Source organism: Copadichromis virginalis, linkage group LG13 (genome assembly GCF_057382275.1).
Source record: "Copadichromis virginalis isolate Kocher_CV1m ecotype Utaka linkage group LG13, C_Virginalis_male_GT1.1, whole genome shotgun sequence".
Taxonomy (NCBI): domain Eukaryota; kingdom Metazoa; phylum Chordata; class Actinopteri; order Cichliformes; family Cichlidae; genus Copadichromis; species Copadichromis virginalis.
Window position 1 is genome coordinate 2383252 of NC_140630.1, and position 25065 is coordinate 2408316.

The window sequence follows — 25065 nt, forward strand, 5'->3', positions numbered from 1 at the left end:
GTGTTGTTCAGATCATTTCGTACTGTTTCTGCGGCTTCCTTTCCTTTATTTAACTAAAGGCGTACTTTGCTGAAGCGCAGTGTCGTGGAATGTGACTGTGATATTTTTATAGTGTTTAAAAGAGAAAATCATGTCGATAATAGCGCAGCTCTTGGTCATCTGACATGTCTGTTTGAGCTCCTCAGCTGTTCCCTAAACTTTACCTGAATGTTTCTTTAAAAAGATAAAGCTCATGGTGCTTTTCCTGTTGGGACGGAAGCTTGAAGCAAACCATCAAACTCACTGGTTAAAACGGGTTTAACAAAACAAGATCGGACTGATAAAGCTGAAGCAGTGTGTTTTAGCAAGTATAGCAGTTAAATGCTGCTAACACACATGAGCTGTTAGCTTGTGCTGTACTACTAATCTTCTGTACATGCTAACTGTTAGCATCTACAGCTTCAGAGGTGACTAAACTCCAACATTAATCTGAATCAGTTTCATAAAAGTTGCAGGTTAAAGCCGTTTGTTACATCAGCAAGTGTGAGCACGTCTATAAAAGCAGACGGTTTGGCAGTTTGCAGATATGGGCTGCAGAGAAACTGCAAAAATCACAAGATACAGGCCTCGATAGCAGGTGAAAGGTTAAAGTTCATGACAGCTCAGTTAGCTACACACTGAACGGGTGCGGCTCGCTTGGAAGGGTTAGAGAGTTCAGAGAGCTGAGCATGAATGAGATGAAGCGACGCTGTAAAGACGAGTGGGACAAAACTGCTCCACAGTGACGTGACAGACGCATGGAGTCACACAGAAACATCACCGCAACTCAGAAGGAGGCGCTACACGCCGCTGAATCAGGGGGCGGAGTTAGACTTTCACACTGCAGTTAGTTTAGTTTATCTTTAATAGATACTAACATGATGTAACGTGCCACATGCTTTTGTTCACCGGAGGCTGAATCTAATTATTTTAAGACCTGATCAGGACCAGATGATTTCTCATGTCCTGATATATGAAAATCCTAAAAAACATTTCTGCATCCAAATGTCACAAAAAAGCCAATAAACTGAAAGAGATGTACAAAAACATGGAGCACGGTTATAACTCTGAATATTGGAAAAAGTAAATACCACCATCATAGTGGACATGATGCAAAAACAGCAGTCACACGGGAAACTGTGGATTCCCTGTGACTGGTTGGAGTCTGGTTGCTGGTTGGTGGAGGTGAAATCAGTCATAAAGACGATGCCACACCAAACACCTCCCGTGATTGCTTTGAACATTAGCAGGTTGCCACTGTCACCTGTAGCTTGTGTGGAGGACGCTGACTTGTCTACAACTACACAAACAGGAAATGAGGAAGTGGTACTCTATCCCGTCTCTAAGTGATGAAGGATGGACCCTGCTTCCAAACTACTCTGTGTTTATTAAGGCTGTTGTATTTTTAACATGTTTTGTATTTTGTTCCATTCAATCTGAACAAAAACAGTCAGTGCTCACTGTCGGCCTCTCTCGGGTTTTATTACCACTCTTCATTTTAAAGCTCAGTTTACGATGTAACTGCAGCCCAGCAGCAGTATATTAATGACTAACCTCGTATTGTGAATAACTTCTAACTCCGTTAAATGTAATAAATCCTGTTTTCATGGATGTTAAACGTCATTGTTACACCTGGTAAAGCAGCAACACTGATCATTTTATAAAAGATGAAAGAATTTCAACAGTTTGTGACTCTCAGTGATGCCGCAGCGTTCGTTTGACTTTGACCTGAAGCGGAGTTTGGATCTGGAAACGGCGAATGACGTCAGACTTAAAGACGGGATAGTTTCACTTAGAGAGGCGACTGCTTGAGGACATCGGCATCTGTCAGTGATCAAAGCAGTCGGGGTTTTTCACCAGCTCGTCGGGGTCGCACATTTTTCTGAGCGTCTAGTTTCCAGGGGTCACACACGCCTCTGTAGGCCTGTGACATGACCCCGCAGTGTCAGTGCCCAAAATGGCAGAGGGTCATGTGGTGAGCAGTCACATGACTACAGAAACAGAATAGGAGGCTATTTTCTGTCAAAGTGTGTGGAAGAGCTTTCACTTCTCTAACTGATGCTTCAGCTGGTACAGATTTAGTCAGCAACACTGTTTTCTAGCTGCTGGGGGTCTTTGCTGCCCCCCCCCACACACACACACAGATGTTTGATTTGTTGTGTTAAACTTCCTGTTCGGATGAAGCGATGTTGGAGAGCGGGCAGAGCAGTTACTGTGGATCATTTATTTCAGTGTTGCTTTATTTTACTAAATAAAATCTGTCATTCACCGTGATGCTCCGCCTCCTTTGTACCCCCATCACCATAGAGACACGTCACACAGCCAGGCCAGAGCTGTCAGTTTTCATATCAGCCATTTAATTTAATCAGTTTAATTAAACAGTTTTTCTTTAAATTTACAACTTTAATCTAAGAGTAAATGATCGTTATCACCATCACATGCAGTCCCTTATATTCTCAGGTCCTAAAATACCTTCATACTTTAATACAGCTTTTAAAATTTAACTTAATTTAATTTAAATGAATTTTTCAACTTGTTATTATCGTGTAAAAAAAGTGATTTCTGGTATTTGATAATAAATGTAAGCTATTATAAATGACGTGTTTCCATAATGCCACAAACGTATCACTCATGAGCAGAGATGGGCAGTAACGCGTTACACGTTACTGTAATCCGATTACTGTTTTCAAGTAACGAGTAAAGTAAGGGATTACTATTGCAAAAAGGTAATTAGATTACTGTTACTTTCCCGTAAGCACGCGACGTTACTGCGTTACTAAAACCGTGAGAGGACTTTGAGTGTCTCATGACAGTGACGTAAGCGAGTGCGACGTTCGTGACAACAGCTGTGTGCAGATCAACAATGGATCATATGTGAGTGCAGAGAGAGTATGAGCGTGCAGCGTTTAAAGCGTGGAAGCACTGACCTTACTTTGAGTTTGATTCCATAAAAAGTGACAAAAACATTAGTGTCTGCTGTGCGTGGGAAGAAAACTTCTTTTTACAGCGAAAAAAACCCTAAACTTCCAACAAGCACCGAGTAGCTACGACGTAATGGGAAACTCACAGAGAAACTCGTGGATTCTTCCACTGACCGCGGCACACCTGCACCAGGGTAAACCTCCGCCTGCCCCACTCCTGCTTTACAGGTGAAAATAGAGCAACAGGACCGCTGAGTCTTTGACTTTATTTATTTTCTGCTGTGTTTTACTTGCATCTATTTGAAAGAGTGAGTGTAAACACAAAAAATATTTTATTTTATGTGCTGGAATGTGCAGAAAATAGGTTTAAATGTTAAACTAATTTATTCAACTCAGAGAATGTTGCAGATAATTAAATTTTTGCTTGATGCATAAAGTTAAAAGATTAAAACTAATAAAACAAGTTTTAAAAAGAGACTTTTCCATTTGATTACATTTTGTATGATGATTATGCAGAAAAAGTAGAATTGGGCTGAAAGATCTATCACTTTATCACCTCTTCAGGCTGTTACTTTAAAAAGTAACTAAGTAACTAATTACTTTTGAAAATAAGTAATCAGTAATTAGTTACTGATTGTTTTTTTCAGGTAACGTGACCAACACTGCTCATGAGTGATATAAAACATGCCCGTCACAGAGTCATCTCTGTTATACAGCCTGTGTTTAACGCTGCACACATTAAACATGTATTTACCACAGAAATGTGATGAATACACTTCACAGGCCTATAAAAACTAGACTGATTATAATGAAGGTTTAATAATACAAAACAGGTCATTTCTTTCATTTCTTTAATCCTTTCATAATCCCGTTCAGTGTATTTGCTCGTTTCTTTACGGATATAATTAAATAGATGAACATGAACGCAGAGTGACGCGTTTGGCTCCGGATGCTCCTGTTTTCTGTGTTTACCTGGAGCTCTGCGCGGTTTCAGGTGCCTCCTGCCTCTTTAAATAAAATCCTGCTAATGAAAATCCGCTGTTAACACCCCTGCTGCCCTCCTCCTGCCCCCGGCCTCCCTGCTGCTCTGTGCCCGAGGAGCGGAGCAGGATCCCGTGATCGCGGCAGGCCACTCCGCTCGGTGTGTCGGAGCTGCACAGCGACGGCAGGTACCCGCCTCTCAGACCCTTTCCTCCCGTCTCCACCCTCTGCTTTCTACTGTTTAATCCTCCTTCTCCACCTCCTGCATCACCACCACAACCGGCAACAAGTCGCACCGCCCGCCGGCTCGCAGCTGCTGCGGCCGGTCACACCGACAGCTTCTCCCGGCTCACCGGGTCGGTGGGTGGGGTCAGCTCTCAGGTATGACAGAAGAGGAGCCTGAAGCCTCACCTGGTGGGTTTTACTTATTCTGAGGGTGTGCGTTAGGTTCTGTGCGCCGAGCTGGGCGGAGCAGAGAGCAGGTGGGCGGTGTCACTCTGCAGACCACCTGAGAGCAGAAACCGGAAGCGTCGAGTTTAGGAAGAGTAATAACGACTTTGTGACGTCTGAGGCTTTTATTGGACTCAGATTTTAGAGCTTCATTATCTTGTTACGTTTGTTTGTGAGTTTGTCTTCACAAACAGGATGTAGCTGATGTTTACAGACACAGCAGGCTGTAACTCACCAGCTGACCTTTCATGCAAAGAGGCAGCTCCATTAAGAAGCTGTTTAAAATGACAAACTATTCACGCATGCTCAGAGGTCAGCTGTGGCTCTATGCTGGGGGGGATCAGTATCACTGCTGTGGCTGTGGATGGTTTCCCCTCCGCTCTCATGCCTTCAGGTTGACTCAGTTTGTGTTTTAAACTCCTCGCTGAGGGTCAGCAGGGTTCGCTTTACACGTCCCTGCAGTGCTGATCCACAAAGCTTCATTTTAGTTCTGAGTAACAGAAGCCAGGCCTGCACATTAAACCCACAGCTCCTTATTTCTGGCTTAACCACAGACTGTATATAAAAGATGGTCACAGTAATTAGTTTCTGAACTCTAACTTTGAAGCAGCCACAAAATGATCCACAGAGACCAAACAGTTTGTGTATCAGGCTGTAAAAAATGTTTGTTTGTGCTGGAAAGTTTTAACATGGGAGTCTATGGAGACTGACTCACTGCTGCCTCTGCTGGACGCCACAGGAACTGCAGCTTTTGGTGTTTCTCAGTGTTGGTTAAACATTTACACTCCTAACTTAGACCCTGAAAAACCATTGAGCATGCGTTCCTTTTATGGATAAATAAGCGATCTTTTCTGACGCGTTTACGTGGATAACACTCATTGCAGTTTGTCAGTGAGATTTTAGTGATGATTGTTATGAGTCAGGACCAAAGTTCCCTCTAATTTTCCATGTGTCTGAGCGAACACACAAACTCCCTCAGCGTCCCTAGGTCCACTGTGAGCGACAGCAGACGTGTGCACTGTGGTCACGTCGGCATCTAATCCATCCAAGTTACATGTTTATTAAAATTATCAAATTACAGCATTTATGTTAGACGACTCTTAATTAACTGCTTTAGCCCAGTTACAATGAAAATGTAAACAAATCTTGTTCATGACCTGTGCAGCATGTTAACACTATTGGAAGGAAAAAAAACTTCAACTCCAATTTTGAAAACACAACTTTCTTATTATTTTTTTTATAAAGCTCTGACTTGTATGATGAGTCTGAGTCTGGGAGAGAGTCTGTAACTCTCTGTCTGCAAAATACAGTAAATAATGACCAATGCTGGGAAATTAATTATATAGTTACTTCTTCAAAAAAGTAACAAAGTGTTTTGCAGCTGTTTACCTAAAAATGCAGCCAAAGCGTTTTTTTAAACAAACATTTCAAACTATTTACAGAACAATCAGCTGTTCTGCATCAAATCTGATGCCACACAAATTATTTGTGCCGCTGCAAAAAATAATTTCTGTCCACTATGAGATGAAGGAGAACAACAGCCTGATACCTGCAGGCCTGACAGCAGCAGATGTGTCACTGCTGTAACACCTGTAACACTCAGCAGTCGCCTCATTGTTCTGACACACAACAAAACTATTGACTACACTACACACTAACTACACACTAACTACACACTAACTACACAAGATTTGTGCTAAACGTCTCAAATCTCTCACATCTCAAACACGCCGTCACTCCTAAAACTTCCCCCTCCCTAAACAACTAAATGTCATGTTGCCATATCATGTTTTGATTGGTCCACATGGTACATTTTTCCACCAATAGGAAAGGCTGGAGGGGGGCTGTTTTTTCTCACAGGATTTCGAGCGTTTTCCTTATAAAACGCCGTTTTTACCGTTTCTTCCCGCAGTAAATATAAACAACGACAGTATTCAGGAAGAAAACCAAACACTGCAGATATTTTATCATAACTCTGGTTTTACGTGACCGATCAACACAATTTAAAAACTGGTATAAAGTCCACACTGTTTCCGTCAGTTGTTCCGTCTGTCCTGCTCACATCTCCAATGGTTGTACATGTTGTCATTAACGTGGCTTCCCTCCACATCAGCCACTTTGCTAAAACACCGGTGTGGGCACATAAGGACGCTGTCATAGCCTGTCAACCACGTGGATTAGCTGCACGTGCGCAGCTTAGAGGGAACATTGGTAAGGACTGTTATAGATGGATGGTTTAAATAAAAGTTTCTAAAACCTTAAACAGCTCCGTCCCAGTCCACTCTGCCTCTCAGAGTCTAAACTTAGCCGGTGATATAACAGGCTCAGCGCTGCTCTGGGATCAGCCTGTCAGTCGGTGCAGAGGGCCGATCGCCCCCAGCCTGTGTGAGCAGTGAGGGCTCTGCACCTCTGGTGGTTTTTGACTCACTGTTGCTTGGAGAGAAGAGCTGCTTTTTCATCTTCCTGTTAATAAGCAGGCGGTGCTGGAATTCAAACCCACAATCTCCTGTTTAGCTGGCTAGCGCTTTAACCACAGTGCCTCACTCCATCTGACACGCACCTGTTAGAGGGGCGTCCACAGGTGTGCTCGGGGCGTCCACAGGTGTGCTCGGGGTACCTGGGCTGTTTAAAGTCCTGCAGCCTCCTCAGGTGTTTGGAAAGTTCACAGACTTTATCATATTTAATGAAGACCACATACAACACATGGAGCACCACCTGAATTAAAAACGTGAGATTTATAGGTGTGACTCTGCCCCCCAAATTACACCTACAAACAGCATTTCTGGTTCCCAGTGTGCGCACTGACACCACCCTGCCCACCATCAGGCAGAAGGTGGTGTTACCCCGATAACATCTGACCCGTATGCTCTCGTGGGCTTCGTGTGTCGCCTTTAAAAACACTGAATGTGCTGATTCAGACTCACTTTGTTGGGCTTCTCATTTTGTCCTGTCAGGTTCCCTCGTGTGTGTTTGCTTGTCTCTGTGATTGTTTCTGCAGTTTTTGGCTCTTTCTTGCCTCTCTCTAGTTTTTGTGCTAATATTTGTGGATTGTTGTCTTTTGAGGGTCTGTTTGTGTGTCTTTGTAGCGGTTTTTGTCCCGTTTTGTCATTTTCCACCTAATTTGAGGCTTTTTTGTCTCTTCGTTATCATTTTGTGTCTTGCGTCTCTCTAAGCTGTCGTCCTCTCGAGGTCTATTTGTGGCAGCTGAGTCCTGTTGTGGTCATCGTGCTTCTCTTTGTCGGACATTAATCGTTTACTTTTGAATCTTCGTAAAGATAAATTTCATCTGGTGTTGAGAGGTTTAATCTCTGTGTGATTACTTTGCCGTTCTTTGAGGTTATCGGCTCTGTGTTTGGCTGCACTGGCTCTCTGTGGCGGTCATGTTTGTAGTTTTCTGTAGGTGTTGGAGTCCTTTAGGCTGGGTAAACCTGAGGACAGTCCTGACAGGTGGACACTTTTCTTCTGAGTCCACGAGGCTCAGAGCGTTCCCCTGACGGGTGAAGTCGGGCTCGGGCCTCGCTGACGCCTTCGGCAGCGACCCGTGGAGGGATTTGAACCTGCTGACCTTTAAGCTATCAGTGCCACTCCACTCGTGGCCTTTCTGTTTGGGCTTTATCGCCACCGAGATAATGAGACGTTTCCTGACGCTGCCCCTGATTGGATGCGTGGGAGACCCTGGGCGCTGCATGATTGAGGGGGGCAGTGAGGAGGGTCTAGAAGAATCTGCTGGTCTATATTAGCCGCTGTGAATCACGGCGAGCCTGGCATACCGGGTGTCCCCTTTCACGCCATATAAGTCCACCCCCCCTCCTTTCCCTGCAGACCCCCCTGCCCTGCCTCACCCCGCCTCACCCCACCGCCCCCCCACAATGCCACACCACTGTCTGAGGCTATTCTTAGGCTGTCACTTCAGCCCGTCCAAGCAGGCAGGTCCTCCTCTTTCTCCTCTCAGCTGCTGCGACTCGTTCTCTTCCTCTTCGGTTGGTGCATTTCACTCATTTTTCTTTCCTCCGTGATTGCTTCACCTGCTTCACGCCCTCTCTCTCTATCGCCTCTCTGCTTTCAGAGCCGTCCCGTGTCTCCTGCAGCTGCCGGTGGGTTTTGTTCCAGAAACTCTGCTCTGACTTTGAAGGATCTTTGTAGTTGTGTGGAAGAAGAATGAGCACCTACACCGTGTCGCTGCCCGGCCCCGGGCCCTGGGGCTTCAGGCTGCAGGGGGGCAAGGACTTCAACATGCCGCTGACCATCTCCAGGGTAGGAAATCGGACAGGAAACGCACTTTTTCACCTGCAGCTTCGCCCAATTTCTGTGTTTGGCTGACAGATGTGAGTCTCTGATATCTGTGTCCCAGTCTGAGTCCTTAGTGGTGTTACAAAAGGGAATGAATCTAGAAAGACGAAGCTGGGACGGTTTAAGATGCAAACCATTGTTGCATGTCCTGCCTTATTTCCTGTCATCTGTATTCTTTCAAAATAAAGCTCAAAATTCCCCTCAGCATTGTTACTGAAACTTTAATGATTAATATTTAAAATCCGAGCTGGTGTGAGCCTCGGGTCTGTTCGACGTGCTCATGAGTCATTAAACTCAACCTGCTGTAGACTAATTCCATTTCGAGTCCAGCTGAGGAGACGTGGCTGCTTTGGGACATAATCTCTGATGTGTGGCTGATTTCTTTTTGAATCAGTGAAGCCCGTCGACCCCCCCGTCGACCCCCCGGTCAGGTAGGGAGGCCGAAGCAGAGGTGGAGGCCTGAAACTGGAGCTGGTGTTGCTTTCGGAGCCTCGCCTCTCTGGACAGATGGAGAGACGAAGTTCCTGCAGCTCCACTGTAATCTGCTAGTGGGATGTTGATGACCTTTGACCTCTGTGTCGGGTTCTGTTTGGTGATTTTGGATGTGATGCCTGATGTGTTGGGACAAAAGCTGTGGCTGCAGCTTTGTGTAGCCTCTTGTTGGCAGTTTTGCATTTTTCAGGTCACGTTGCATCAGTGCTGATTGTTTTTGTCCTCTTGCTGTTATTTGGTGTCTCTGTGGGTTGTTTGGGTTTGCAGTGCAGCTAGTCTGCATGGTTTTGGAGATACTGAACAACTTATTTCTGTAGTTTTGCATCTAATTTTAGTTTCTTTTCCTTTTACGGTCATTAAATGTCTCTCTCTCTGGTATTTCTGCCTTTTGGTGCAGTTGTTGTGTAGTTAAATTCTTTGGGTTTCTTTTCTTTTTAGTGATTTTGAGACTTTTTGTGGTTGTTAAATTCGGGGGTTTGTTTGTGTTTTGGGTCTTTTTAACGTTTTTTTAATTGTTCAGTTGTTTTTTGCGTCTGTCCTGGTTCGTTCAGGTAATTCTGTGTCTTTTGTCAGGTTGTAAGTCGTCTTTTTGCAGCTCAGTTTGGCAGTTTTGTGTCTTTCTTGTAGTTCAAGCCTCTGACCCTTTCGGGTTGTTGTGTTTCTGTTAGTTTTCTTGTGCGTCTCTTTGTGATGGGCTCGGGTTCATTTTATGTTTCTTTCTGATTTGCAGTTATTGTCCAGCCGACTTTGGTGGTTTTGGACCGTGAGCTGTGTTTACTGGGGTTCATATATGTTGCTGTACTTTTATTCAAACTGTTTAACTTGGCAGGATGTTCCAGATGTTCATGTGAGCCTCTGTTCCACACATTTAGCCTACAGATGTTTTGTGTTGTGTTTGGGTGCTGCTGCTCTTCCATTGTTATTCACTGCATCTGTAATCCAAGTCTCTGCTGGCGGCTCCACAGTTTCCATCATTGCATTCACCTTAAACCGAGTCCTCCCACAGGAGAGACAGACGCAGGTCCCCACAACATGACTGTGAACAGATTTAGGACCCTACAACAGCAGCAGTGATAAAAACGCACACACACAGACACACACAGACACACACAGACACACACAGACACACACACACGCTGTGAGGACTCATTCATTCGGGGACGGCCGACCTTCAGCGCTCCCCCTGCTCAGCTGTTACACTCATCAGCCTCTGTGAGCGCGCTGTTTGTTAACAGCTCCACGCACTTTACGCAGCTCCTCCGTCAGGCTGAGAAAGATGGAGGTCCTCTTTGAGATACTAAATCATGTTTAGTCGTCCAGAACAGTCACAGGGCTGAAACAAAGCCTCACGATTCAGAACCTTTTTAGTTTTTTATTCTTAAATTGTTTCACTTGATGATTGAAGTGAGACCTTATGTCTGTGTCAGGGCAGCACTCGTACAGGAACAGTAAATCTTGTGTTCCTGGTTCGAGGAGCTGTTTTTGGCCCCGGGTTTTGCCTCTCAGGTTGCACCTCGCTGACGGAGTTGGTGGGAGGTGTTTCCACGTTGCCGGAGACGAGCCAAAAATAAGACTCGAGCAGAACCTCTGTCTGTGTGAGAGTCAGCGACTGGTTTAACCCCGGAGAGGCTGGCAGGACCTCTGCTCCTCGCTCTGGGATGTGACAGTCATGTTACACCAACCATACAACCACACAAAAAGTTCTGAATGAACTGTGGATTCACGAGTATTAACAGACTTCTGCTACATGGACCTCGTTTCACCTCTAGTGCCGATGATGCTCTACGTGAAGAACTGAGAACGAGGACCTTCCTTTTCCATCCGACCCTCCAGTTTCTGCCTGATTGTCGGCTCGGATCCAAGTTCACGTCCCTGTCAACATTTTCCGTCCTGAGTCGGTTTGTAACGACCCTGCTGCAGCCTGCTGCTGCTCCATCAGGACAGGAAGTCAGATGGAGCTTCTTCCTGTTCCTTCCTTTCACAATAAAAGCCCTTCACAGTGACTCCTGCACATGAACGTGTGACGCCAATTGATAACCGATTCTGTGGTTAAAATGAAATGCATCTTTACTTTTGCTGGCGGATCATGTAAAGCAGCTCCGTCGGCCAACGCTGCCATGATTTAGACATGTCTGCTTTCCCTTCTCACTGCTGCTGTAGGCCAGACACACTTGCATCCTGTCAAATGCTCAACAGACTTAAACTAATACCAGTGAGGAAGGAAATTCAGCAGTGTTCATATTCCCATCATCCCTCTCTGCTCGCTGGTTCATTGTTCAGAGCATGAGGTTCAGGGAGCGGCGGTGAAGAGGTGGGATTTACAGGCAGACGAGGCTGAGTTAGATCCAATCTGCTGCTCAGCGCTCAAAGAGAATATCAGCAGGGTCACAGGATTCTCCCCATCCAAGCTTTCCTTCAAAGCCCGACATCTCTCCGTCAATGTTTTGAGCTGCAGAGCTCCAGAAGGAATGAAATGCATGTCGCTGCACCGGCACAGATGTGGATTAATCTGCTGCTCAAAATAGTCCCCAACAGATGCACCCTTTCCCCTGAACATGAGTGAAGTGTGGGTCAAACAGGTCCAGTGTGACTCTCACTTGGATTATTTAAATAGTAACGACTTCTTACTTTTTAACTGGATCACAGACCAGCTCATGTAGCAGATAACTGCCATACAGTGTGTACCACAGTGTGTACCACTGAGTGATGTCACAGTGCCGGACAGTCTGCATGTTTCATCCCTGATTGGTTGAGAAGCTGCAGGAGCTTCACTTTAAGCTTTGCTGCTTTAAGTTAAAAGGATTTGTAATGAATCTTCTCCATCTCAGTGTTCCTCTGCGCTCTGTCAGCGCCTTGTTTGAATATATTTAGAGCCAAATGACTTCAGTCCTTCCTTCGGGCCGGCAGCGGCGATTGTTCTGAAGTCGTGTCTGGGAGTTTGGGACGATTCGAGGCTGAAAAAGTGACAGCTGGTGGCCTCTAAAGGACCAGCAGCAGTGAGGAAGTGTTCACACGGAGCAGGATTCGTGCCGCTTTAATCCATGGAAACGTCTCTGCGCAGTTTGCACACCCTCTAAAAGTTTCCAGTTTTGTTTTACAGCCAACATCTCCAGGTCATTTCCACTGTTTTTATCCTTTGAACGGTTTTTTAGTATTTTACAAACAGCATCTCTGATTTAGGTTATTTGGAGTGAAGGATTTATGTATGCAATAGGTGACAGATGGCGTTTAAGAAGCCCAAATGTTCTGCAGATTTTAGCCAATATTTCTAATGTCATCCTGTCCAGATGACAGTCTAGTAACAGCAGGATATGCACGGACACACTGCAGGAGCTTTTTTCAGTGTCAGGCCAACGCTGTCTACATCATCCAGAATCTAGAACATGATGGGTTTCATTTGTGCAGCCCAGAGATAAAAGCTCATTCAGCCTGTTTACCAGGTCTGTTGTAAAGCATGCTCTACTGGGATCTGAACCCAGGCTCTCCTGTTTACGAGACAGACGCTTCAACCAGCTAAGCTGCACGCCTCCTGAGGGCGCTGCAGCTTCTTACAGCTGCGTCCTCCTGGCTGTGAGGTTGATTTAGAGTTGATTTTAAAATGCCGTCAAGATTTCTGCTTTGCTTCTTTGACTTGAAAACAGTGTCACCACCTCGAGGGTCTTTCTGTCCAAACCTTTGCACAGCAGCTCTTTGTACTGTTTACTATTAGCACAGAATCATCAGCACAACCACATCAAAGGAGATCAGATCAAATATGAAGAATACGAAATCTCAGTGTACACAGATGATGTTTTGGTATACGTAGCAGAACCACACTCGTCAATAAGAAAGTTAAAGAGTCTGATCTGTGGATTTGGTTACTCAGACCAAACTGAGGAAAGGTTCATAAACAAGAACATTTGTCTCTTTGCTTTCATGCAAACACAAAAGAATTTTGTAGCTATAGCTACAAAATCTATTAAAAAAAACTTTTTTGTTGTGATATATTTTTCACACATGTGAGTTTGTTTGAAAGGCAGAACTAGAGATCTCCTGTTTACGTCATCGACTCCGAGTCCGTTTGTGGGATTGTCCCCAAATGTTGGGAAGATGAGTTAGAAACACATCTTTAAATGTCTCTCTGAGCAGCTAGAGGTGTGTTTGTGTGAAAGCAAAGACTTTCTTCTTGTTTTGAGGCATTTCTGTTCTCAGCTAAAGAAATCAAAGATGAAAAAGTAAATACCAGAAAGTCTGCAGTTGCTGAAGGACACATCAGTCTTTCTCTGTGGCTGTTTTTTCAGACATAAATGACCTTTGTTCCCACGCAGCAGAGATTCCTGTGCTTTTACTTCATGTCTGTGTTTAATTAGTGATTTTCTTACAAAGCTTCACGGGGCTCTGAGCGTTCCTGCTGCTCCTCTCACAGCTCAAAGCTCGCTCGAGTTTTACAGTCGGGGCGAAAGCCGAGCCGGCGGTAATTCGATGCCCGCTGTAACAAACACACGGAGCTGACTCAGCACTCGGCGAGCTCCCCGCTGACCCCGCTGCTTCCTGCCACAGCTGCACATGCTGCTGATGGTCAGGGGATCCCAAATGGCTTCAGGAAACCCCAAATAAGACGTGTGAACTAAGACTGGACTCGGTTTAGTAGGTCAGCGGGGAGTTGAATACAAGTTTCAGCTGTGAGATCGACACAAATAGACCAAGCAGCTTTAGTCAGACTGCACAGAGGTGCGTTTCTTTAGACTAAGCAGGAGGGTCAAAACAACTGTGGCCTTCTTCAGTCATGCTGGACCCACAACAGATTCAAAACAACTGTGAGGAGGCGCAGAGTTAGCAAAAAGAGACAACGTGCACATACCAGATATACAACCGCTGAAAAAGATCAAAATATGCCTGCAAAATGCATAAAAATGGAGGGAAAAGGACCAAAAACAAACTTCATACAGATGAAAAGCTGCTACAAAAGGATGTGCACTCACAGAAGAGGACACACAAAATGAACTCAAAAGATGAAATGATAATTTAAGGATGCAAAATATGAAATGCTAAAAGAGATGTACAATAATCACTCGTGCAAATTGAAGCCCAGGGGATGCAAAATGTCTGAAAAGGGATGCAAACAGAGTGCAGCAAGCAACAAAAAGCACCAACACAGAAATGGAAAACAACCATACGCACAAAAAGACACAAAGAGGATGTAAAACAGAAAAACAAAGAAAATGAAATCAACTGTGAGGAGGCCAAAAGAATCAGAGAAAGTGCAAAATAAAGGATACAAATAATAAATAACAATAATAATAACTTCATTTATAAAGCGTACAGCTATTTGAAACTAAAAAGATAAATAAATAAAAGCAATACAAGTAAAAAACAGTAAGAATTTAAAAACTAGAAGGCATAGAATTGAATCCCTACACACAAACACACACATGCAAGGACACACAAAGGTGACACAAATGGTTATTTGAGGATGGAAGATGATCAAAAAGAGACAGAAAGAAGCAACAAACATTCAGACTGAAGGATGAAGCAAAACCACTGTGAGGACGACGGGAAGGAGTGGCCGTCACAGATCCACTCAGCCCACAGCTGTGGGACAAAATGTTACACAGGCATGCAAAAAAAATCTGACGCAAACAGATAAAAGTTAACTTTATGAATCGATGTGAGAAATAATCAGCTGCAGTTTATCTCTGCAGCGAGGCGGCAAGCAGCTGCTGACAGGCAGCGGGCTGTTTTTAGCCTCTGAAGGACACACACCCACGCACGGACACACACACACGCCGACACACACACACACGTCTTATCTCTGCTTTCTCAGCTCATCTACTGTTACTGTCGCTGCTGTCAGAGAAAGTCCAGAGCCTCAGTTCTAACTCTTTCTTGTCCAGAGAGGAGACGAGCGACCATAAAGAGAAGGAGACCCGCCTCCTCTGATGTCATCTCACTTCGGACACCCCTAACGTGTATCTGTGTGTGTGTGTGTGTATGTAGGTCAGCTCCCAGTGAAACTAGGCCACTCTGCCGCCTGGACAGGCCTCACATTGTTGCAGCTCGGCCGTGACGAGAAAAGCTGAAAGCAGCAAACAAACGTTTGGATGAGAGAGGCCGACAGCTCCTACAGCCAGATCATCAGGGTGATGTCGCAGTGAAATATGTGGAAAAAGCTCCTTCAGGCACTGCTGGGACTTGAACCCAGCAGGTCAGAGCACCTGTTTACATGCAGGTGCTCTGACCTGCGGACCTACAGCACCTCCTCCTTCCTGCTTTTGCTGAAGATTTCCTTCCGTTCCTTCCCTCAGGTCTCTGTAGAGCACATCATCTCCTAACCCAGCATCCTCCTCCATCACTACATCCATTAACCTCCTCCAGGTTCATGGATGTTCATCTCTAATTTTCTTAAGCTCAATGAGGATAAAACTGAAATCCTTTTTATTGGCACTAAATCCAACCTAGTGAAGGCAAACCATTTCTCACTAACTCCACAGTTTTCCCCTCACCTCAGAGCCTTGATGTCATCACAGTTCACTCTCCCATCAGTAATCTCAGCTGTTCTGCCTGTTTCCATCTACGCAACATTAACACATCCTTGTCTTTCCACCCAGTCTGCGTCCATTCTTGTCCACGGTCTCGTTACCTCCCGCCTTGACTGTTGTAATTCTCTCTTGCATGGTCTCCCCCAAAAATCCCTCCATCAGCTTCAACTGGTTCAAAACTCTGCTGGCCCCATTATTACCAGAACCCCTCCTACCAGCACAGACCACCTGAAAGCTCTGCTCCCAGGCTGTGGAACTTTCCACCCCCACATGTAAGAAACACTGGTTCTCTCCCCCAGATTAAATCTCACCTCATGTTGAGAGCAGCCCTTCCATCAGCCTCTTTTATTAAAGTCTGATAATGAAGAGCATCTAAGTATAAATGAATGATTCCAGCTTTGGTGAGAAAACTGAACAGCCATTGATGACCTGTGATGGATGTTGAACCATATGATCACCTAGTTATAATAACATTGTTTAACCTGGTTAAAGAAGCAGCAAATATGTTAGCTTTAGCTTCTCATAGCAGGTGCTGTAGCTTAACAGGTTAATGTGCTTGCCTTGTAAACAGGAGATCCTGGATTCAAATCACAGCCGTGCATCCATGTGGTTCATGCCATTTAACTCCATCTGTGGTTTTCCTTTGACTCAGAGCAGCAAACCAGCCAAGTTTGGCATCGTATTCCTGAATCACCGAGGACTAAACAGCTGACAGTCGTCCTGCTGCTTGTGTTTATTGACCCATCTTCCATTTCTCTGTCCCACCTTGATTGTCTGAACCGATTAAATCAGCAGGTTCAGTGAAGTCAGATAAGTTAAACTTTAATTTAATTTATATGAAAACACTGCTGGGATTTGAACCCAGGATCTCCTATTTACAAGGCAGATGCTTTGACCGGCTAAGCTACAGCACCTCAGCCAGACCCCCGATTATCCCCTGATTGGGCCGCTGGTCTTTTTAAACAAGGTTCCTCCCTTGAATCAGTTAAGATGGTGTGTGTGTGAAAACACTGAGATTAGACTAGTCTGAGCTTCTGCAGGCTTCTGAGGTTCGGGAGGACAGAGCGAGCCGTAACGATGTCGAGCTTGTCATCTTCCCAGGACTCTGCCGTCCCAGCCCTGCACTGCTCAGAGACAAAGCAGTGAAGCTCGTCTGAGGGTAGATGTGCTCTCAGTAATGGTACACTGCATGGAGAGAAGATAATGATGGTAACCATGTATTTGTGCACCAACCACGCCATCCTTTTGGACAAAGATTGGATCAGAGCTGCAGGATGAAGCAGGGTGCTGGGTCACATCCAACAAGCTGATGGAGGATCCTCCAGCCAACTCTCACACTTCATATTCCTCCATTGATTTTTCCATCCTCCTGCTCTGTATTTGATTAATAAACTCCGGTGATACCACAGCGAGCTCAGTCCCTGTGCTCAGTAACTACTGGAGGCTCTCACCTCATCACCAGTAAGAGGTTTAAAGGGGAGCTGGAACATAAATCCTGCCATGTGGGTATAGCTGCAAGGTTGCAAAATGCCCCTGATCCGCTCCACCCTGATGTTTGACAAACAGGCGTAGCGTCTCGGTGAGACGCCCTGGGTGACGGACCATTTTGGGACCATCTCATATTCTCTCTCTTACTCAAATAATATCATATAGAAATAATTAATAATATCAGTAGCATCATTTCAGCACCATGGACAGCAACAGCAGCCAGAGGTCATCCATGCTGGTCTGGAGAGCCTGAACCGACAGCAGCTGGACTTCTTCTGTCCGTGAGATGTTCACATTTAGAAACTCTTCACTTCTAAAACAGGTGAAAACCCCCCAGAGGGGGCCGTCCCCAGAGGGGGCCGTCCCCCTTGGAGGCGCTCCTGAAGATCGTTGAGCCACTGTTGATGATGTGAGACATCACATGATCAGGGCACCATCGTGAGCTCCTCTTCAACCAGGCATGGAGCACAGACAAGAGGCCCGATTGGACAGTGTTGGATTGGACAGTGTTGGATTGTAGTGTTATTTTATGCCATGTTAGACCCCTAATTAAAGATTGTGAATTATTATGTAGTCTTAGTTTGCATTATTCTCCTGAATTAGAAGAAGCTGATAACTATTGCATTAGTTAAACTGATTTGCATGACATTAAACTGCTGACTTGTTGTGAATGAATGACATTGCTTTATGATGCATTATACTGCTGAGTTATAAGAAATACTGTTCACAGAGAGTTATTGTCTTATTTGTCTGATTAGAAGAGAACATGCTGGAGTTTTCTGCCCCATCTCAGCAGGAGCAGATAAGCAGGGAGCCAAGGTCGTAGCTTAGACGCCGTGTGAGAGAAAGCATGTAAATGTTTAGGCTTTTTATGATAAGGTGGAGGCACCAGACGCTATAAAAGTTTGAGCAATGCTCCACCATTTTGAGATCAGAGGCTGTCTGCATACAGTGTCCATCTCCCACGCGTGTGATCATTAAAATCATCGTTTGACTCAACCCGGCCGGACCAGTGTTGTTATTGTGGTTTTTTTTCTTGTTTCCATCCCCAATATTGAACTCGTAACAACAGCTTCCACATATCACAGTGTGAGATACAGGAAATGATCACATGCAGGAGGCGCTGTGGCTCAGCTGGTTAAAGCACCTGTCTAGTAAGCAGGAGATCCTGGGTTCAAATCCCAGCAGTGCCTGTTTGGCGTCTCACACAGCAGCTGTGTTTTTGTAGCGTTTCCTTTCAGCAGGAATCCAAAGTCTCACTTTCAAATAAATTATGATTTTACACTTGGTCTCGACTTGCAGGTCAGCATTTTATAAACACGCTCAGAATGCTAGCTTATCGTACACATCTATCAAAAAATGATAAAAGGCTGTTGTTTTGTAGGAACCTTCCTCTGAATGCGTGCATCCCTGCAGTCACCAGGAGGACCACATACAGCCTCCCGCATGATGTCAATTGTTAGGGTCACATGAAGTCCAATGGATCTTAGGCCTGATTAAAGGGGGAAGTAATAAAGGTGTACTAAAAGGCACTGCTGGGATTTGAACCCAGGATCTCCTGTTTACGAAACAGGCGCTTTGACCAGCTAAGCCACAGCGCCTTGGGACTGAGGTTTGGGGTTTCTCTGTATTATTGCTAACTTACAATCTAAAGCACCTCGAGGTAACTGCTGCTGTGATTTGGAGATAAAAATAAAATTGAATTGAAATGTATTAAAGATCCAGAACCCCAAAGTGTCCAGGAACAGTGTCACTGTTAGCGTCTTCTTCTGTTCCCAGACTGAATTTAAAGTCAAGCCTAAACCGCCCCCACCAAATAAAGCCATGCTGATGCAGCGTTAACAACAGGAGGGCACTTTCTGTTGGTGTGTAGAGCAACCTGAAACTTCTCTGGGATGAAATTTCAACACAAAAATACAAAAATGCGACTTGGTGTCCTCAATGGTGGCTGTCCCACAGTGTGGTTCCAAGCAGATGCCAAAGTGCTCTTACATAAAGAACTGATGACGTCACTGCGGGGCTTCATGTGGATGGTTCAAAATGCCAAATCCTGGTGATGAGGAGTGATTTGCTTCTGTCTTTAAAACCTCACAGCTAACTCATGAGAGCAGGAACGTCTGTTTTTCTGTCTAACATCGAAACGTCTTCCAGCTCTGTGAAAAGCTCCTCTCGTGTTTTCCTCTGAGAAACTGAAGCGTGAAAGTTGAGGCCTCACCGTGCTGACGCGCTGTTTCTGTAACGTGTCCAGATTAGGTTGTGCAGACGTTTTAAAGCTGATTAAATCTTTTCCCATTTCATGGATTGTTTCGTGGAAAACCATTTCAGGATGAACGAGTGCGCGCTGACCTGTGAAAGGTGACTCACACGTGGTCGTCTCTGTGTTTGGACAGATCTCTCCAGGCAGCAAGGCGGCGCAGGGCAACCTGATGCAGGGTGATGTCATCGTCGCCATCGATGGCGTCAGCACCGAGGGGATGACTCACCTGGAGGCCCAGAACAAAATCAAGATGGCAAACTACAACCTGGCACTCACCATGTCCAAGTAAGAACCGACTCCTCCCTGCTCACACTTCCTGTCTGTAACAGCTTCCTGTTTGTCCTCCTGCTGTCTGGAGCTCAGATGTTGATGTGAAAACGTAAACCTTTTAGGCCCCACACAGGTGACAGTTACACCTGCCACTCTCTGAGGTCACATTGATTGGTAATAACTCGTCTGGGGCGTCAGAAGATCTGAAGGTGTCTGACGGTTTTTATGATTCTGTGTTTTTTGCATTTGTTATTCGCTCTGCAGAAAAACTGGTCAGATATCATAACTAAAAAGTCCTGTTGGGTTTAAAGTGGACAGGTTCTGCTCATCTGCACCTCCATATTTTATCCTCACAATCTCCTGCAACAGCTTTGCATGATTCACAGTTCAAAATAATCCTTCTTTGTGTGATATTAAGCCTCCGTGCACCGCCTCAGCTCATCCTCTGTCTGAAATGTAGTTTGTGAAGTTTCTTTTCTTTCTTTTAGTTCTTCGGTTTTCCGGGTTAGATGTTTTGATCCTGTTGTCCTGTGTGCGATGTTGGATTGAAGCGCACGGCCACTGCCTGGAATGAAGGTTGTGGATTTTGGGATTTCCCTCAGTCTGCTGCATCCTTTGCGCTCTGATCAATTCCTCCTTTCAGCCATTACGTTTACGTCTCTTTGTGCCATGAAGACGTCTGACAGCTGAGAGGGGAAATGAATGTTGATCCACAAAGCGCTTCCTGCGGTCTCTCATAACCACGGAGCCTCGGGTGATGAAGATAAGACGCTCAGCTCAGGATGAAGAGACGCCGTTTTTCTTTCCTATTGTTGTTTTAAATGTTTTGCTGGTGTGAATTCAAGCTTGTGATGAAGCCGTGGAAACAGGCCAGGAAGTCATTGTTAACCCCCGCTCACCCTCGAGCTGTATTGACCAATGAGGCGGACCGCTCACAATAAACTGACTTCACTCAAGTTTTCATATCGGGGTCATTTTCCTTTTCCCACCAGAACAAAACGACCGTAACAAACCTGTGAAGAGACAGAGGGTGAGATAAAAACCTCAGAAGACCGTACACTGAAGATAACCACAACCTTATCGTCATCATAACATCCTGTTTGATTCTCTTTTATTCTAATGGGACCGAAAACATCATTTTGCTTCTTTTCTCGACCACAGGAGTCGCCCCCTGCTGCTTTCAGATGGCCCCGCCCCTCCCTGAGCCTGGTTATGGTATCTTCTGTTTAGAAGACAGATGCGTTACTAGCTGGGTAACTCCAACAGCACAGACATGGTGCAGAGGTCCAGTTCAAGGACTCCTGTTAGCTAAGGCAAAGCCTAGCAGGCAGCTAGCAGCTAAAGCTGCCAACATGTAGGACAGGGGTGGGGAACTCCAGGCCTCGAGGGCCGGTGTCCTGCAGGTTTTAGATCTCACCCTGGGTCAGCACACCTGAATCACATGACTAGTTCATTACCAGGCCTCTGGAGAACTTCAAGACAGGTTGAGGGGGTCTCACACCAGCCTTCGAGGCCTGGAGTTCCCCACCCCTGATGACTTTTTTTCACCTCCTGGTGTTCCTATAGTGATCCACTGTCAGGTGAAGTCTCTGAATCTTGAATATGAACTGAGAGCTGCTGAACAGGCGACAGTGCTGAGTGGAGTAAAAGAAATTTCCCCTGGGTCAGGCTGGAAACAGTGAGGCTGTGGTTGGCCCTGTGGCCTGCAGCAGGAAGCTTCATTACTCTTCAGAGCAGACGTTCTCTTTGTGTTCATTCTCATCGCAGCTCTCAGACCTTGTCTTTCATTTCTTGAGGCGAGCATTTGGAGCCGACTTTTTTTGGTTTTGTGCCCTTACTTTCACCTTTTCTTCCATTTGCTGCAATTTTATCCAATTTTATCAATTTTGCTGTTTTCTGTCGTCAGTCTGCTTTAACATCTGACCTCCTTTTATTATTTTCTCTGGAGAAATTGAAGCTTTTCCTGCTGCTGATGTTTTTTCTATAATAGCCACAAGTAAAGTGATTTGTAAAAGTCCTGCTTAGACGTTTCATCACACGGTGGTTTCAGTTTGTTTTTGATTATTAAACCTGCTGGATGCCGCTCTGACAGACTACACTGTTAATCTGTCAGAATGCAGATGATTGATGAAAACCAGACTTTATGGTCGTTTCTACGAGGCACAAATATTCAGAGGAGCGCACGAGAATTAAAACCTTCACGTTTCATTTTCATCTTCTCTCTCTTAGATAAGCTGCCCTCCTTTCATTTCACGATGCGAGCGTCAATGCCTCTCTTTCTTTTCTCCGTGCAGGTCGAAGCGTCCGATTCCGATGGCGGCACCGAGAATGGACGCCACGATTCCCGTCGTCCCTCACCAGCAGGTAAATGAACCCATAATGCATCAAAATCATTATTTTATTCTTCAACAGGATGAATTTACTTCACCTTTGTTTTGTTGGCATATCTGGCAGCGTACAATGATTACAGAGAAGTAACAACACTGTAATGCACGCATACAGGTTTCCTCATAGTGAAGTAACTTATTCATATGCATTGGATCATTTTATTCTGTAGTCACATTTATGTTTTTAATCATTGTCCTGTATTTGTGCAGCACTGGTTATTTTTGTCTACAGTGAAACAACCCCCCCCCCCCCCCCCCCCCCCACACACACACACACACACACACACGCACACACACACACCAGTTAAAGGTATTTTGGAGAAATGTATATGGCTGCTGCCCCCTGGTGGCTGCAGGAAAAAAATGCAAGAAAGGCCAAACTTAGCGCCTCAAAAATGTTTTGTGCAAAAACAAAAATGCAGGAAAACAGAAACAGGAGCAGTCATGATGAATTTCATTTCCTGTTTAAGTTAAGAGATTTCCAGCAGTGATGATAATTGATCCAACAGATTAACTTAAAATGAAAGGAATGTATTTGGTCAGTTTATTTATTTTCACAATAATTATTTATTTTTTCTTTTTGATGATTTTCTCAGTCACTTTATGCTTTCAGGCTTTTATACTGAAAGGATCCCATGGTTAGAATAACAGCACCTTGATTAAAAAAAATATATCGTCTTTTAAGCGTGTGCTCTGCTCCCTCTCCTTCCTGTCTCCTCCCCTTCCTGACGCCTCCATCGGTGCAGGTAAACGGCCGCAGTACCTCCTCCGGGCCTGCAGAGGCAGACTCTCCCGGGGGGCGTGCGGCGGCGGTCAGCCCCGCTCAGAGGAGGCAGTATAACTCCCCCATCGGCCTGTACTCAGAGGAAACTCTTAGGGAGATGGCCGCGATGCAGGCGGGTCGGCCTGCGGGGTAGGTGGAGGCGTTAGAAGCCCGGCGACATGTTTGATGAGAAGTCAAGAAGCAGAAACAGATTCAAAGATGGTTCAAAGAGGAAGAAAAATACGTTTCCTGTTTGGTGCGGTACCAGTAACTGCTGTCTCCGGTGTCTCGGTTCATACAAAATAATTCACGTGGACCCATTCTGCTCATTTCTACATTTATAGTCCTGGATTCTCGTTCAGCAGCTCTGCATGATTCACAGTTTGAAATAATCCTTCTTTATCTGATACTGGGCTTCTGCTCAGCCTATAGGTCAAGCTGTTTTAGCTCCGCCCCCTTCAAGAGGACTTTTTATACTATAGGTTCATGTTAACCTTGCAGTAATCTCAGTAACCTTTGACCTTTGACTCCAAAGAGGAGAAACATGAGTGCATCTGAACCTTCAGTGTCATAAAAGTGAAACCAAATCAGTGATGCTGTCACGTGTCCTAAAAAAAACACGTTAAACTGCAGCTCCACCCATACACACACCACACTTACTCTAAAACTTAGTAATGTTCTCAATGCGGACTTGATGTTTTCATACCCTGAAGGAGCTCCACCTCTCAGATTGTACTTGGCAAGTGTTTGCAGACAAGCTGGCGTCTCCCATGCAAACTGCAGGCCACTGCAACAATGTGCATTTGCAAATATGAACAGCTGACCTGGACGCGATGGAGCTCAGATACGTGCTGTGCAGCTAAGTTACAGCTAGCTGGCTAACCTTAGATTGCTGTGTAATGTTGTCTCTATGTAAATCATGAGTTAGGCCACCTCAGCGTTAGCCTTTGACCTTATGTGGAGTTTGTGTTGTGCTGCGATGTCAGTGGCTGTTTCCAAGCTGGGAGCAGAAGAGCGTCACGTCACACGTTACTTTACAGAAAAAGGTGCAATGAGCCGACCGATCCAAACACTTCTGCATCAGCTGCAGCTGCAGTGGACGTGTGTGTTTACAGTCACGAACACGTATACAGTGACACACACACACACACACACACACACACACACACACGCGCGCCATTAATAATGTGATTCAGTTACTCCGTCACCGAAGAGCCCAAACACCTGTTAGTTTGTTTGGCTGCTTTTAAAGGTCAGGGGACCCTCTGGACACACACACACACACACACACATAATAATAATGATCCTGCTGTAATTATCATACCATATGCACATATGTCGCTGACTCTTCTTAGATGAAACTCACAAAGATTATCACCATTTATGTGTTTTTTCCGCACATGTTATATTAATCATGTACAGTAGCTCGTCTCAAAGTTAACGTTGATACGTTCCTGCACTTCCATAAATAGGTTTACACTTAAGTATGCACACCCCTGGTTATTATTTCTACTAATATTACTGATAACAATAATAATAATATCACCACTGCTGTTAATGAGAAGAGGAGCAATAAGAAGAAAAATACATCCTAATCCAAAGAATTAGAATCGTAAATTAAGAAAAGGTAAACAGATAAATAACATTATGCATAATTATGTATCTGTGATGACAAGACAGAATAAGAGAAGACCAAAACAAAGAAACTTTAAAAAATGTCCAGAAGACACGTGACCCCAGCAAAGTCTGCCTCAGGCTCCATCCCCTGAAGCTGGGATCTGTGGGATCTGTGAACAGGCTGTGATTAAATCTTCCTCTTCACTCGCAGAGCGGACGTCACAGCAGCCAACAGAGGATGTGACCTCTGACCTCTGATGGACAGTGAATGATGCTGAATATGTTTTCTAACATCATATTCTCCTCTGTCTTCCCTCCTTTGTCCTTCCACGTGTTCGTCCTCTCTTCTGTCCCTGCTGTTGGTCAAGCAAGGTTTTCCCCCCCGCCGCTCCACCGTTAGTATCCTCTGCAGCTGAATGCATCTTGGATGTGTGTTTGTTTAAGGCATGGCGTGGGGTGATGGCGAGTGCGGTCCTACAGCTTTACAGACTCTATTTCAAAATTATCCATGCAAACTGAAATTGCGGAACAGCTGGCTGCATGATGCATTTTGCTTTCTGTGGTTTTTTCATTATTTGGTGTTTTTCTGAGGCAACTCTACAGGAAAGTTTTC

General features: G+C 45.0%; 1 protein-coding gene and 2 non-coding genes across 8 annotated transcripts in view; 2 read left to right on the top strand and 1 right to left on the bottom strand.

The window, feature by feature from the left end:
- The first annotated feature begins 8229 nt into the window (after positions 1–8229).
- The window catches only part of LOC146695003 (LIM domain-binding protein 3-like), a 31875-nt gene continuing 15039 nt past the window's right edge, over positions 8230–25065 (top strand). Inside the window, exons 1-5 of one of the 6 annotated variants that reach the window (XM_085476910.1) lie at positions 8230–8350; positions 8437–8624; positions 19549–19700; positions 21980–22049; positions 22819–22985. In XM_085476910.1, coding sequence (XP_085333036.1) covers positions 8529–8624; positions 19549–19700; positions 21980–22049; positions 22819–22985 — 485 coding nt within the window. In that variant the 5' untranslated portion in view covers positions 8230–8350; positions 8437–8528. The other 5 variants (XM_085476904.1, XM_085476906.1, XM_085476908.1 and 2 more) reach the window with 5 other exon arrangements.
- On the top strand, positions 18278–18351 carry trnat-agu (transfer RNA threonine (anticodon AGU)). Its single transcript has one exon. It is a non-coding gene; the product is annotated as a tRNA-Thr (tRNA).
- Positions 18686–18759, bottom strand: trnat-cgu (transfer RNA threonine (anticodon CGU)). Its single transcript has one exon. It is a non-coding gene; the product is annotated as a tRNA-Thr (tRNA).